This window comes from Neopelma chrysocephalum, unplaced genomic scaffold, assembly GCF_003984885.1.
Source record: "Neopelma chrysocephalum unplaced genomic scaffold, ASM398488v2 Primary Assembly neopelma1_22b, whole genome shotgun sequence".
NCBI classification, from domain to species: domain Eukaryota; kingdom Metazoa; phylum Chordata; class Aves; order Passeriformes; family Pipridae; genus Neopelma; species Neopelma chrysocephalum.
Window position 1 is genome coordinate 1,004,846 of NW_020897690.1, and position 16,665 is coordinate 1,021,510.

General features: G+C 36.8%; 1 protein-coding gene across 1 annotated transcript in view; it reads right to left on the minus strand.

Moving 5' to 3' along the window:
• Nucleotides 1–6,766: 6,766 nt before the first annotated feature.
• The window catches only part of DSEL (dermatan sulfate epimerase like), a 19,421-nt gene continuing 9,522 nt past the window's right edge, over nt 6,767–16,665 (minus strand). The window contains exon 2 of the mRNA XM_027677926.1: nt 6,767–15,302. Coding sequence (XP_027533727.1) covers nt 11,581–15,231 — 3,651 coding nt within the window. The 5' untranslated portion in view covers nt 15,232–15,302 and the 3' untranslated portion in view covers nt 6,767–11,580. The remainder of the gene's footprint in view (nt 15,303–16,665) is intronic.

The window sequence follows — 16,665 nt, forward strand, 5'->3', positions numbered from 1 at the left end:
CTAATTTGTCATTAAACAAACCACATATGATGCCAGTAATTTTCACTTTTGTAAAAAGTGCTTAATTATAAAATTAAATGAGGCTTCTTTACAGAACCAATTGTGCTATTCTCCTTTGCAGAAACCTGAAATGATAGCCACACTGCACAACAGCTATCATAGACTACTATCATTGTTTTTGCCTTCTTGCAGATGTCTAGATTGTCCAGACCTCTACAAAGTATTCTTATCTCACCCCTTTTTCTCCCTGTTGTTCATCTCAAGCTGCCACTGCCTTTTCATTCACACTACATGCTTCCCTCCTCTCATCCCCACTGTCAGCCCAATTTCTTGAACTTGGCCTTGTACATACCATGCCTTGCATTGGCATATTTCACTGGTTCAGAACTAAAATATTAAGGATCTACAATGGCATCTTTCACCAGCCTATGAAATTAAGGGAGTGGAGCCTCTAGCCTCCTTAAGACACATGAATGAGGCCACATAACAGCATTTGTTTTGATCAGTATCAGAATCAGTGTCTAGCTTTTGTGCTGACTCCAGCCACAGCTATCAATCTGAACCAGCACTAGAAGCTGTGCAGGAGTCAGTTCTGTCAATTTACTTGTCTGCTCCCAAGTTCTGCTGTGTCATACACTTATAGCCTGATGAGCTAAAATATTGTGTTTCTAACATTCCAGAAAATTACCTTTTCTTTTACATGACTATGTATCCCACATCTGGGTATTTTCAATCTTTTAAGAACATCAGTCAAGGTCATGGAAGTTGTGTGATTATCTCATATGTCATGAGGTCAAAAGTACTTTCAAACGTTATTTTTTTAAATGCCTTCTCATTTCTGAGTCTGTAGGGTGCTCAAAAGTAAGAGATTTCCAAGATTTTTATCCACAAGTTAGGAAGAAGCAATAGGCTTCTAGTTTATACTTGTGGCTGCACAGCAAAGGTGACACTCCTGAGGGCCATCACATGGCAGGGACATTCTGGCATGTATCTTCTCCTCCAGTTATGTTCTTTTACCGTGCTGTGCTGGCAGCAGTGAAAGATATAGCAAAAAAAATAAAATCTGCTAAGTCTTCTGATGAAAAAAGAGATAATTCTTTCCACAGCTTAGAGTATGCCCTGTGAGCACAATAAAAATATTCTATTTACAGTGTATTTTTGGCAATACTAAACTGCAAAAATGAAAAACTCTGGGCTATAAGCTATCCTGTATTGACTACTTCTTCTGTCAATGCATAATATGAGCTAGCATATCATCATGTTTTCCTAGTGCCAGCAGATACCGACCTCAGTTAGAAATACATACTCCAAAAAAATGTGATTCTATATACATTCAGGCAAGAGATATTGCTACATATTGATTAAAACTACTATTTTTTCTTCTTGACATAGCTTTTGTGTTGGTATCAGGACATCAAAGAACATCCTATCATTTCATCCTAAAAAGATGATCACATAACAGCAGGATGAGAAGTGATGTTGTGCCTTGGTATTCATAGTTCAAGAGTCAGAGTTCTCATTCTGATATGAAAACCAACTATTTTTGATATACTAATCTCCTGGGTAAAGATCTTAGGCCACTTTTACAATCCTTTTGCAGTAAGAATTGAATGGTCCATTGTTGTAACATATAGTCTCTGTGGGTACTAAGTGCAGAACATAAGGAGTGCTCTTGAGTCCAGAGGTAATGTTTAATACGATGTGCTAATTTAAAATACATTAGCACTTTCTGCAGGATCTCTAGAATGTCCATCACCCAGGAAATGTTTCTGTTTAACAGAATTACAATGACATAGATTTGAGGTATCACTGAGGATTTCCTTTTGGAGAAGTACACCTGTAACTCAAAGTCAAAAGAAATGTAACCAGTACATGTCATTTCCTAAAAACATTTAAAATAGTTTAACATTTGTTTATTTAAATTCAACATTCTCTAGTCAATTAAGCAAACTTAGATTTCTAATAGAGCTAGTCTTTTCTTCTTTCAGTAAATTTTGTCTCTCTCCAAATTTTGGAGAGGTACAGCTAACAAAATTTACAGGTGAACTTACTTAGATGAGTGATTTTTTATATCAAAATAAAAGCAGAATATTCAAACTTCACTTGTAAATAAGATCTACAAGAATAAAATATGATAAAATACGGTTAAATTAATTATTCTTGATGTGTTTGCCAGTGTTTTCAGTGCCAGATTCAGAACAGATTTGCCTCAGAGCAAGAAACCTATTAAGTTGCTGGCAATTTTGTCGCAGTTGAATTCATGAAGGGTGCAAAAGATACTGCAGATTTGGTTTACCACAGAATTCCAGCTAGGAACTATTCACAATAATAATGATTACAACTGTGAACTATATGTATTTTTTTGGATGAAGGTATTTTTTTTCTTATTTTAAATAAAAAAAGGTGTATACAACTATAGCAATAAAGTTGCATCAGAGAAAATAAGGTTAAATTCTTTTTGTTGGTATAAGATGACATTCTGAAGTGTCTGTTGGAGTTTGCAACCACAGTTATATTCTGACTAATTTCTCTAATTAAGAAATTCTGATGGATTCCTTCACAAAATGCCTGCAAGTATGATTTCTATTTTTAAAGCAACAAAAAGAAAATATAATGAAACAGTTCATCAAATTTACTCTTGATAAACAAATATATCTTCTAAAACAGACAGAAGTCTTACAGCGAAACTGCAGAATAAAAAAAAGAAGAGGAACATAGGATGATCAGTCTCAGAAAACTTTCAGCTAAAATACCAGACTAAGAAAAAAAATAAGTTCTTGATTTGCAAGGAAAGCAAGCCACAACCTAAATATTTCCCAGTAAGCTTCCTATATCAGAGCCTGTTTTAAGTTCTAAACTCAAAAAAAATTTAGTGTGTTTGCTGAGAGTCTTCATCACCTTCAAATCTCTGTGCACTTCACTGCATATATTTTCTGTGTACGACTTAGTTCAAGACTATTGACATTGCTTGATTTCCAGCATTTTGACTCTTTCCCAAAATTAGCACAATTTTAGAAACTGGGTGATATGCATGCACAACATTTATACTACACTAGACTATACTTGATTTTAGACAAAAGGCCGAGAAGCCCCTCACTACAAGAGAAACAGTGAGGTGCTGGAGTGTATCCAAAGAAGGGCAATGAAGCTGGTGAAGGGCCTGGAGCACAAGTCTGAGGAGGAGCAGCTGAGGGAGCCGTGGAGGTATTTAAAAAATGTGAGAGCATGGCACTTGGGGAGATGGTTTAATGGTGGACTTGGCAGTGCTGGGTTGGCCTTGATGATCTTAAGGGTCTTTTCCAACCTAAATGATTCTACGACTATACCGCAAATGATTATGTTTAAGGATAAATTGCAAGTGATTCATGGAAGCAGACTGAGATTTGAGCTATTTAAATTCAACTTCCATAGAATCCTCTATAAACCTTATATAAGTTACTGAGTTTTAGTCACTAAAATATAGATGCTAACAGAAATTTACCATTTAGACTATGAGATCTTTAAAGTTATGCACCATTTCTCCCACTATAAATAATACACCTCTAATAGTAACAAAAAATTAAATTAAAATGGAGTTACTAAGTGTTCACTGAAAACACAAAATAAAAGTCACTAAGAACAAAAGTAACTGCAAGGGACCTAAATGTGGTTAAAATCACCTTTTCATGATGTTATTGCATCTGCTTTCAGTTGAAAACTGTTTGTGTATCTAGCTGATTCTGTTTCAGAAATCCAACAAAATCAAATTGGTCGTATTTGTACCTGTTTTGCAGGATGCCTTATAGAGCACAAGTAGTAATAACTTAACAACACACTTAATAGCAGTTTTTCTAACCTGACCCTATAGATTTTTTTTCTAAACTTGAATAACATCTAAACATCTTTTTTTAATAAACGATATATTTACATTTAACTTTCAAGGAAATGTAATTTTTTTTTCTTTTCCTTTTCCCTGCACCTTTAAATCAAAAAGAAAATTTCACTCATATTAATTTAAGAGGCACTAAAGCAATGATATATACATTGGCTGTTTAAAACTGTATCTTTAACTTCTAAACTTCTCAAGGGAGATTCTTCAAAGGCTGTTATGAGTCTGTTGCTATGCAGAGCAAACTGAGCTAAATGCAGATGAAGCAGATCGCTGGCAAACAATTCCAACAAACTGTGAACAATGAAAACCAGAAACCTTTGCATATTGTCTGGCCTGGCTCTTTACTAATCATTCTATTCACTTCATGTATTAAGGGTATTAAGGCGTGGCTATTATCAGAGAAAGATGGAATACAAATAAGTAAATTCCTACTCACTGAAATCAACAGGAACATTCATTATGTATTATTTGCAAATGTACCCTGGTGGGATTTAGAGGTACAGACATACATTCACGTAACACCAACTTAAAAAATTCCTACTATATCAACAGAGCCAGGGTATTTTCACGTAGGCTTACTCTTTTCTTTCAGCAAATAGAAGAAAATTCATCTTAGCCTAGCCTGCTCTTAAAGAGTGTTATAAAGGTTAGTAGTTAGGTTGAGGAATAGATGAGGGCTACACTCATACTTTTAAAAGTGACTAACTGATAGCATTATGTCTATAATACACAAGTTTTCCTGTCACCTCTATTTTGCTCAGCAACAATGCAGTTCATTCTTTAACATGAAAAATTTATTACTGCAGAAGTAAACCTTTCTTTCAAATGTCACCAAAGGATGTTGGCAGTTGAAAAATCATCAATATTGAATCTATACCCAGCAGGCAAAGCTGCATCATATAACTGAAGAGCATCCTTTGGTGCCAACAATTGTGTTATAGAGCTACATTGGTTAATAGTTATCCTGTTACAAACTAACACAGCTTGGGAGTACAAAAGAATAACACTGAAGAAACAAAATCAAAACAAATACAAAGAAAACTTCCTTTTAACTTCTCTTTCCATCAGTACTCATTTGGTATTTTGAAACAATGTTCAGCTGATCAGTTAAAGTGAATAATAAAGTCTATTTTACAGGCATTCACAGCGCATGACACGTCAGCTCATTAAGACCTAAATATTCTAACACACATTTTAAAGTCTGTTCTCTCAGTAGCTGAATGTTTTGTTTCTCCTGTTTCTCAGTTCATTTCTGTGTACCTATCCTAGTCCTCACCACGCCTGAGATTATGTTCCTTGAAATCAAGTGGCAGCTGTAGGATGTAATTTATGAAGAGAACAGACTCGAAGATCCTGAAACACAGAAGAAGGTTCAAAAAGTAACAAAATTAACATTTTAAACTAAGATTCAGAAAATATGGGAAAAAAGTCTATTTCAAGGCAAGCTGTAGGATGAAAACACAAAAAGGTTTCAAAAAAAGTCCAAAGAAAATGTAAGCAATTGCTCTCTTAGAAAAACAATTAAGAAGGAAAATATTAATGGATTTCACAGATACAAGTATGCATTAATTATCTCTGACAGCCCACCTTTTATCATGCTCCTGGTATTAGTTTCCTCTCAGTTTTGTACATAGCATTTATTCCCTGTGAACAACCTTTCAGAAAACAGCTAGAGAAAAATAGTGTCAAAGAATTTGCAATAGACAGCAACATTTTTTTACAACACACCTTGTTGATCCTATCATAACAGGCATTTTCCACGCAACTCTCTCAAAAGCCAAAGTTGGGTTCAAGAATCAGAAGGTCAAAAAAATTTACCTGTGAAAGTACAGTGACATGACCTAGGATGACCTAAAAAGAAAAAGCACATACTGTACAATCATTCAGCAGTCACTAACAGGGGCAACACAGGGCTAACGCTCTCCAGAAAAAAAAAAACAAAATCACACACAACAAACAAACAAAACCCCCAAAATGAAAACAGAAAAAAACCCAACAAAAACCAAAAAACCAAAACCCAACACTAAACCTATTTCACAGTTAAATATTACATAAAAGAGACTTAAAAACATGCCAACTTTTGCTTTACAACATGCTGAAGTTCACGGGAGAGATAAAATCAGGTCTTATTCTTGCTATGTTTAAGGTATATCCCAAGCATATTTTTCTGAATTAAATAAACAAAAAAATCAGTTAAACCTGCAAAACTCTGCTGCAGAACACTAGATGCAACTGAGATGCACCTGCAGTTGGTTATAGATCTTTGCAGCAATAAGGATGCTGAACTGCCTGTGCCTCTGGATCTGATAGATGCTGCCTGTGCCAGCACACATTCAGCAAAAATACCCAGAGGGCTTCAGTTATTCCAGTCATCTTGATTACGAGTCTTAAAAAAAAATAAATTAAACACACTAGAGAACATTCATGGTCACTGCAACTCGCTTACCTACACTTAATTTAAGAATAGTCTCTGGGCCAACTATCAGTCTCTGAAAAAATTCCTGGACGTAGTTCAGGAACTAGAAGAGGCACTATTCTAAATACACAGTTTGCATATAGCAACATTTTTATAGACTAAGAGACTTCAAAATTATGGATTGAACCAGCTGTCCCAAGAACTGAATGGGAAATCACCCTTTCTGTTCCAAGAATATAGCTATTTTGTGGTCTTTTACTTAATACCAAACGTACTTACTGTGGATCCAAGGGCAGACAAATCAGGTCTTGCTATCCGTACTTTCTGAAAAAGTAACAGTGGTTTCCATATTCAAACCAAACAAAGATAGAAGTATTTTTGAATTTTAAATACATACACTTGACCATATCACAAAGTTTTGTGATATCCTCAGTGGTGAAATAATTTGGGGAAAAGAAAAGAAGAATAACACAAATGTATTATTTTACTAACAATAGCTTTATTTTATGCAGGATGTTTCACAAAATTTTGTTTGGACAGTGTATGCACTGGAACTGCTCGGACACAGAAATCTACTTACATCTAAGACCACACACATATAAATCTAGATTCACCCTACCTCATTTGAAGTCTGTCAGTGGGCATCTAAAGTAAGAGTGCCATCACTCTTGGCTTTTGAGTATTTAAAAAGAGGGAAGCAATATCTGATTTACCTTTGAAGGCAGCATTCGCTTTCCATTGATTCTAGGGTGACAAAACTCCTCATTTAGGTATGAAAGTTAAATTACCTAATGTGAAATAGATTATTTCAGGTCATGTTCATAAACTCCACAATATCTTTCTCAGAAAGGCAGTAAACAAAGTGTTGAATTTATACCGGCATAAATTTAGAGCCTTTCAGAAATTATTCTGTTATAGACAACTGTGAATGAAATCAGACTGTCCTTGTTTTCCTCCATCACATATAACTCTCAGCATATTGTCAGCTCAAAAGATGTATAGTTTAATTTAAAACAGTATCATTTCGGCAACATGAAATAGCACTTTCCCATTATTAAGTATTTTCTGAGACAGCATGAGATTACCCATCCACATCCTTTATGAGAACAGTGTTGATCACATATCAGCAAATTTCTTCTCACTGAAGAAAATCAAAGTCCTGACATTTGAAAAATGTACTTTGTAGATTTTTTTGATTATCTGTTTGTTTCTACACCTCCTTTTGTGAGCGTATAAATTTATCAGACAGCCTACAGGTAGTTTTGATTAGAGTATACAGTAATTTTATTTTTTTACATTATTAAAATACACTTCCTTTTGTCATCAAATAACAAGAACGGTAATCTTTCATGATCATTTGAGGTATTTACTTCCTTTAATTTCTTCTGTTTTGGAATACTCAAGCCAACTAGTTGATAATAGTTTGATGATAGTAGATGATAGTATTTTGTTCCTGTTGAAATCGATAGCCCAACTTTAATTGATATCAGCATGGTATCATTCTATTTATGTTCCAAATCTGAGCAGTTCTCAATTTACAGTTTTGACTCATAACTCAGAATCAATAATATTCCACAATATGGAAATATGGAATTTGAGACTGTGTCTCCAGACAGACTCTTCACTTGGAAGACAGCCCATCCATTATGCAATTTAAACAAAGGTTTCAGTCTGAACCAAAGCTAAAGGGGAGTCTAGAGAAAGGAATGAAAGCTTATGTTGCTCTGATCACTCTGATCACAGAACTGTTAAGATCCAGTACTTATCCTCTTGAAGAAAACTTGTGTAAATAAAAAGAAATAATTTTGATAAATTACTAGGTCACCTAAAGAAATATCACAGTTTCAAATTACAAAATGTTACAACATATGGAACCCAGCATATGGGCCACTTGCAAAAGGGGTAACTTTTTTAACTTATAGAAATATTGAGATCACATGTTTTCATCCTCAATCTTGAACTATACACTTCAAATGTTTTCAGGAAATGCAGTATTATATTCCAGTTAATGTATGTTTATGTTCATCAAACAAATATTGTCTCTAATAATGGAAATAATTGACTGTAGGATGGACAGAAGTCTGCTAGTAGTCATACCATTTTTTCAACAGTAAGTGAAACAAATAAAAAAAATTCTGACCCATGACTGCAGCTTTATAAATTAGTTAACAAAAACTTTATAGAACTGGAAAAGAAATTTTTGTTTAAATTCCATTTTCACACTATCAGAATGGTATTACACTTTCAAATGAGTTGTGCTATATATTTTACATAATTGAGGATCTTGTACAGAAATTAAACTACAGATCTGGCAAATTAACTGTTCAAACATAAATTTGATGAGGACTGCATGCCAACTGTGTGTTAAGAGGGTGAAAGGGACAAATCTGACCATGATACTGAGGCTCATCTACACAGATGTTGCTCTAGCAAAAAGCCTATTGGGAGCAATAGAGACATTTAGATGTGCTCAGAGACTATAGATTTAAGCTATTTGATAGAACTCTGAATGCCAAGACCTATGTGCATCTCCCCAGGGCCAATGTCACTTAGTTACAAAGTAAGTAAATAACTGACATATTTTCCTTGGTGTTTATTTTTCTTATGCTTCCAAATATGATTCAGGGATAAGCATTTAAATTAAGCCTGCCTTTTTAAAAAAATACATCAAAATCTTAGCTGTGTCATAATTGGACAATTCAAACCACAATATAGTACAAATAAGTATCAACATTTAACAGAAGCGGAAAAAGGAAGCAAAGTTAAGATAAAGTATTGAGACCAGTTTTCATAAGCAGAACACTTTTCAATACAATGTACCTAAATAGGCATGCTTTTCAAAAAGGTCAAAAAATTCTCAAAGTTTACTGACAGTCTTAAACACTACCACATCGAGAAAGGAGAGGTTAATGTCTGTGTCTATGTGGTGATCATTCTTCCTCTGGATTCTAGTGACAAGAGGAATAACTCTGTATACCCACAAAATCTTACCTTCAGTTGCCCTAAAACATCTGAGAGAGCAAAGCCTTTTTATTGTTCTGGTTCTAGGGTGTAAATTGTGGAAATAGAAGGCGAATGCTGAAATTTATTCCATCAAGTACAAACTGAACAGACATCAGTACGTTTTTTTTTAACATACAATCAAAAATGGCTTCAGAGAGAAGTCAGTTTGAGAGAATGATACTTGTTTCACTAAAATATCAATGTATATTTACCTGTTTAATATTTCTTTTAACATGGCGCTCCACATAGAAAAGGGTGAAACATAGGTCTGAAGGGGAAAATACAACTACCTCTCGTAAAGGACAGGCAAGTTATTGTGAGACCACAAATTATCAATAGCTTTATCATGGTAGAGATTCTTTTCGCATATTAATGACTGCCTGAGAAAGAGCTATTTTTATCTAGGTTGTAATGAAATATCCCAATGTGCTCCAAAGGATGTGAAATGTACATATGGGACGGACAAAACAGTGGAGTAAGACAGGGACATAATACTAAGATTAGAAGAAAAGACAAGAACTTCTATACACTAAAAATTAGCAAGGGTACCTGTAATCTGTACGAAGACATTCACTGCACTTTTGACATTGCCTAATGTTTACCGCCCAAATAAACAGCACTTACACGCATATTTCAATACAATAAGCCAAAGCTCTGATTCCAGCTCCCACAAACCGAAACATATTTCAAGACAATTCCATTTGTAATGAAAAACAGACGGTAAAGGAAATAGATGTCTCTTTGTGATCTGATTTACACATCTGCAGACATTTACAATATGCATGCATTTCCAGGGAATACTGAGCAAGTTAAATTGGGAAATGGGAAATTTTTTTCTTAATGGACATGCGAAACAAAGAGTGTGACTCAAGAAGAAAATAAGCTGTGACAAATACATGTCTATTCTATCAGGCCTATCTGTTTCCAAACCAAAATCATACTACAGCATCATGTTAAAGAAACACCAATCATTATAAAAATCAGACAACTTTGGAAATAGTTTACTGCAGGGAAACACCACTCAAATGTGAGGTGGCTTAGGGACAGGTGATTTTCAGATCTCTCCCCTTGCTGAAAGAAGACCTGAGGTTAGCAATGGCTGTCTTTCAGAAATTCATTATACAGACAAGCAAAACATCCCTCAGCAACACAGACCTACAGGTTTATCTGAGGTCTTCTAAATCTCAGACAGCCATTTTATGCAAACATCAGCAATAAGCCATGGACAATGACATCAAATATTTGCACTGGTCCCAGGGAAATTATGCACAAAAATCACCAGAGAAACGTGTTACAACAAAGAAGGATGGAAGAGTCTCACTCAAAAAGAGAAAATCTGTGCAGAACCCCTCAGACAAGAGGTACAGGAAAAAGCAGTGCAAGAAGCCAATATGTTAATAACCTTCAAAATTAGGTTATATTGAGGCAGGTCAAAACTACACAAAATCTTCTCCAAATTTAACTGCTCATTTGGGGACTCTCGCTAGTTTCTTAGATTTTGTCCCATTTCTTTTTCTCCAGACAGTTTACTTCAAGCACACAAAGGGTACCTCATTATCAGGCAGAGAGAATTAAGTTTTCTCTTTCATCAAACTTCAAACCCCAGTTTAAGTACCACATCCCTGAGCTGAAGGAACCATATCCTACAATGAGATTTTATATCCACATCAATTTCAATCCCAGGCCTCTCTGCTCAGTCTGTAAATAAGGAACTAGATTTACTCAAATGTTCTGTTTCCTCCTGCCGAAGGGATGCTGAACAACCTTAAATCTTAGCTTATGTTTATTTTGCACCACTATAGTGACCAGTGAGACACAGTCAGAATGCATCAGTAAACCCGTCCAAGGGGGCCAATTATCACCACTGGGAACAAGACCAGTTTAACAATTATAATTTCATATAAGCCATCATACAATCATCAAATGATAAGTACTTCCAGGAACTAACCACTTGGGCTGGAATCAGACTGTTGAGCTGGAGGTGAAAAGCTCTCTGTTCTCTTACTAATCCCCTGAGCTATAGAGGCCCCAGATGGTAGTTCTGCAAAGGTTCACACAGCTTTTTTTGAAAGGCAGCAAAAGTAGTTACAATTTCTTTTTAAAGAAAAACAAATCAAAACAAAACAAAAAATCCTCCACAATTTCAAAAACAGTTACTTTTTTCTTAAAATAATCTCTCTGAAAGTAGCAGACTGTACACATTTTACAAGAATAAACAAACTTCTATAGTATTTATCCACAAATTGGGAGTCAGAGATCATTAGTGCAAATTTCTGCTGACCAGCAGCATTTATTCTATAAACTTTGGGTATCCTAAGTGGTCCATCAGTGAATAACAGATATCCTCAATTTGTCTAATCTCTTCACGTGGCATGTTTTTTTTCCAGGCATGAATGCTACTTGGTGAAATTTCCCCTTCATAAGGAAGATAGAAAAGACTGGTGGAGGTGGCAAATAATATTTGGTTTAAGCTAGCAGGAGGAAGAGGAATACCAAGAAAGGCAAAAATTGTTTCAGCTGTCTTCTGAGGAAAGTTCACAATATCTTCAAACTTGATCAGCTGATAATTTGTTGGGAGTAAGTCCCCATTTATTCTCATTGCTGCTGCTGTGTTTGCTAGCCATAAATAGGACAACACAGAAATAGGATTTGAATTAGAATTTGAAAATTCTTTTCTCAGTGATTCATATTCGGAGGCATAGCCTTCATTTAAACCACATTTTTCCTTACCATTCTCTCCTTTAAACATCGCAGCCAAGTGTTGTGGAACATTTTTCAAGGAGTAAAGGCTTGGCTTATTTTTGTACAACATTGAATAGACCCATGCCCGTGGGTCCCTCACTATATATAAAGCTTTCATTGATGGTCCTAGGATTTCCTGAAAGAAGGGAAGCTTTAATGTCCAGCTCCCACTGCTTAAACTAAGCACAGGTCGTGCATTAGGATAATAGATAAGATGTCTTCTCAGTTCCCTGATATATTCAGCATCTTTTTCTTGACTCCCTCTTGCCCTGCTTCTTTGCTCTGACAGGGATTCTCTCTTTCTGGATCTTTTCTTTTTGTCCTTGCTTAATGCAGAATGCTGAGCAATTTTACTTCTGCTAGCTTCATACAAATGAATGTTTTGTAAATGCAACTTTGTATCTCGAACTAGAGACTGGAGCCACCCTTGGATAAGATGAAAATTACCACTCTGAACATCAGAAACCTTCCATTCACATGGATCTACAAAGGAATCGATTTCAAATTCGGTCTCGGGAATTTCAAGATAGGGTGTAGGTATTCTGATGTATAAAAAGTCACTGCTATTGAAAAACAGCTGTTTTAAAATTTCTGCACCAGAAGTGGGAAGTGAAGTAATGATAACATCTGGCAAAACAACGGGGTTTCCTTCTAATTGTTTGGCTTTATTGCCTTTATCATGTTCTAGCCTTATCATGTCACTGCTCCATTTTGCACAGATGGGCTGAGTACACATGCTCCACACATCCACCAATTCAATAAGCCACAGTGTGACAACCAGTATCAGAATCCAACGCAACATTTTACCAAAGGATATGTAAAATCGCCACTGAAAAGCCAATATGACCAAACTGACACCCAAAATTAACCCTGCGATTATGTTCACTTTGAATCCAAATGGGAAAACCACCCTATTATTTTTTATCTCTTTTTTCACAGATTCAGTACCGACACCAAACTTGGTCACTTTATTTTCATGAATTACTTTGGCAAAACCACCAAATCCCAAGTAATCGAACCTTGCCTTTAAATTCTGATACTCGGTCACAACAGAGATGGTATTTTCAGTGTGGTTGACACTGAGTGAAATCTGAAACCCAGATTTTGCATTATCTATGAGTCTACAGTCAGAAACATTGACATACGGGCCATAGAAAAGGTAAACAATCCTTGTAAGCGTATTTTTCATTGGAAAGGTAACATTTACAAACTGGGTCCATCGCTTTTTGAATTCAGCTGCTTGTTCAGCCTCCTGTATCCTAGCAACAGGGCTACTCCCACGATGATCAAACCAAAACATCTTGTAGTGGGCATCCCACACATCCATCATAGCTCCATTGTACTTGTTCTTAAACTTATAGGGTATGTACTTAAAATCAATGTCAAGATTATGAAAAAAGGCACTGACAGAATTAACAGGAGAGTCTTCCTCCTTCTCAATATGGTCTACTACTAACAGTGTCTGAGAATTTAAGAGCAGCAAAACGCGATATACGCTTTTCAGTTTCATTGCTGATGTGTAAGCAGATACTGCCTCACCACTCACAAACATCATGTCTCCAGCCTGGGAGGCTGTTATAATTTCTCCAGTTGAGTCTCCAACCTCATCACCAATCCACTTCAGCCATTGGGCACATTCACCAAGCTGTCCTTCCCAAGGCTGGTTGCACTGGCTAGTAGGAGATGGAGCAAAGACCAAGACATTGTTTAGGTGGCTGAGTTTAGGTCCATAAAGAGCCTCAGATACAAACACCTGTCCATTGGGAGCAAAAGTGAAAGAGTTCTGATCAGGATGTTCATGTCCTGGATTGAAACTTCTCCACCCATCAATCCAGGTATAGGGTTGAAAGTGAACAATATCATAGACAGCACGTCCACCAAGTTTTCCAGACTTAAAGGACACAAAGGTGTTTGTCTGACTGTTTGGCAATCCAGCCCCGTAAGTAACAACTCCCCAGTTAGGAAACACATGCATTTTAGCAGTACCATAGTCAGGAGGAGGCTGAGGAGTGATTTCAGCAGCATACCATATAAATTCAGTATGTAATGTGCTCCACCTCTGTGCAGTGGATGGCACCATTGGCCCATCTTTGGGCCTGTGTTTTCTAATCTGCTGTGCCAGCCAGTTGCCGGCTCCATTCTTCATTATAAACTTATCCAAGAAAACCAGTTGGCTCTCAGGACCATAAAACCAGTTGTAATTAGAATCCGCTACGCCCACAGTCCTCTGAAAGCCTGGTAACAGGGTGGCATAGTAAAACCAAAAGTGCATTTTGAGCCAGTTATTCTCCAAGTTGTTAATACCAAAGTGGCGCTGGGCCAGGAAAACATACTGGGTTACTGACTTGGCTGTGTAACTCCCATAAGCTACTCCTTCATCTAGAGACCCATCTACAATATGATTGAGCAGAAACATGGTTTTCTCCATCACATCAACAACAGTGTGTTTCCAAATATTTGCCCGAGATCCTTTGTCCACTCCTGCAACCAAAGCCCCAATAAGCAAAGCAAGCATATTGGTTGCCTGGTGATTATGGAGAAGCTGCTTTCCCCAGGAACGAACCTTGGAGTACTCATACATTTCCTCGCTTACAGACCATATCTTCTCCAGATATTTTTGCCTTCTCTCATTTTCCAGTGAATTATACAAGAAGTCAAAAGCAGTGGCAAATCCTGTTAGGGAGTGACCAAGTGGCACTTCATCTCCAGGTGCGTTCTCGACCAACCAGTTTTTGTAGCCAGCCATTCTATCCATATATTCTATGGCAAAATCAAACGCAGCTTTATCTTCAGGGCACAGCAAACAATAAAATGCTAGAGGTGGCAGATTGTTACCATAAATCTCATTCCACTTCGCAGCAAAATCAGCGTACTTGGGGGGAGGTAGGTAGTATAAAGGGTTGGAGAGCATAACCATCACAGCACTTCTGATGACTCTAAAGAGATGCAAATGGCTTGTGTGAGCCTTCTGCCTCAGTGCTTGAACATCTTGAGCGTCGAAATACAAGCTTGGATGAAGGACTGATTTTTTCAGCTTCTGCTCAGCACTAAGGCCTTCAAGTTGCTGTTTTTCATATTGATCTACATTTTCTATGAAAGTCGCCCAATCAGAGTAATTGCTTACAGATTCTTCAAAAGCGAAGACATCAAACATCATTAATGCTAGAAATAAAGTATGCCCCGCGAACATCAGAGCCATGATCCATTAGGCAGCTCCTCTTCCCCAGACATGCATTTCCTTACAAAACACAATGTCCAGATAACAAATATCTTAAGGCATATTTTTAGGAGAAAAGATTTAGCGTACACTGTGCATTATAAAAGAGGCTCAGACTACTTGCAATCTGAGATACAACATTGAAATGACAATGTTCTTGAAAACTTAAATCTCAGGTGCCTTGTCTGTTCACACTTTTCTCAAAGACAACACAACATAAACACTAAAGTCAAGTTAAAAATAAAATTCTCTAAGATATGAATATAAAACACAGGTCAACAATGCACAGTACAGTGAAACGTTATCTCTTGATAACTTGAAAAACTTCACCTGAAGAAAGGAATCAGAGTCATAGGTTTGCTTTTTTAAAAAGCTTTCAATCAGGTCAGATTCCACTTTTAGAATTGACAAAAACTCCACTGATCAAAAAATGATATAATTTATTCAAAACAGTGTGTTATATTTGATAAAATAGGGAATTTACAGCACTTGGAAAACAGACTCCAAAACTGAAGTTACTGTCTTCAGTTTTCGCTTTATCTCAATTTCCATATACATTCTTTCCATCTTTCTCTTTTGGGATTCATGGAGGGGCAAGAAGGAAAACAATAATAGAAAAAATCTACATAGATCCTCCATTAGATCTTTTTGATGAAACTGCAGTGCTTTTAACCACTATTCTTCTCTGTTTGTGAAAAGTGCATCTGAATTAACAGTCACAGAGTACTGACATATTTTCAAGTCTTCTTTCATCTTATCTTCAGCCAGTGATGCCCAAATTTGGCCTCAATGATTCAAAAAATCCTGCTCCTTCCATTATGATGCAAAAGGAAAACATGTGAAAAGGTAGAAAGACAATACTTTCTTGTCAAAAGAGCAGTTTCAGGTTTCCTTCCACTTGGCATGTTGGTTCTTTCTGTGGAAACAGAAACAAAAGTTCTCTGAAGCTGTGCAGGTGTCAGAACATATTTGAAGTACTTTGACTAGCAAAGTGCTGCTACCTTTCTAAGAAAGATGAGCTAATTCACCTTTCCTTTTCCAGAAATTAAAATAAATAAATAAGAGCATTTTCAAAGTTCCACAAAATTCATCCTTGGCAAAAGAGCAATTCCGATTCACCTTTTCCTGCGTGAACAAGAGGTCTCAGGGCATCTTTTGCCGTTATGCTACCAGGAGCTACCCGAGAAAATAAATCTGACCGCACGCTACCGAAATTCAACGGAGCTCAAATTAAAAACAAAATAAAAAACTCGCGTATACAAACCACGCGAGTGGCCGTGCCGCCGAAAGGACGGCGGAAGGACGGAGCCCCGGCAGTCCGACCCTCGGCGGCCGCCCCGGGGCCGCCCCCGCCCCGCGGGCCCCGCACGGAGCCCGCCCGCGCCCCCGCCCGCGGGCACCAGGGGGCGCCCCCCC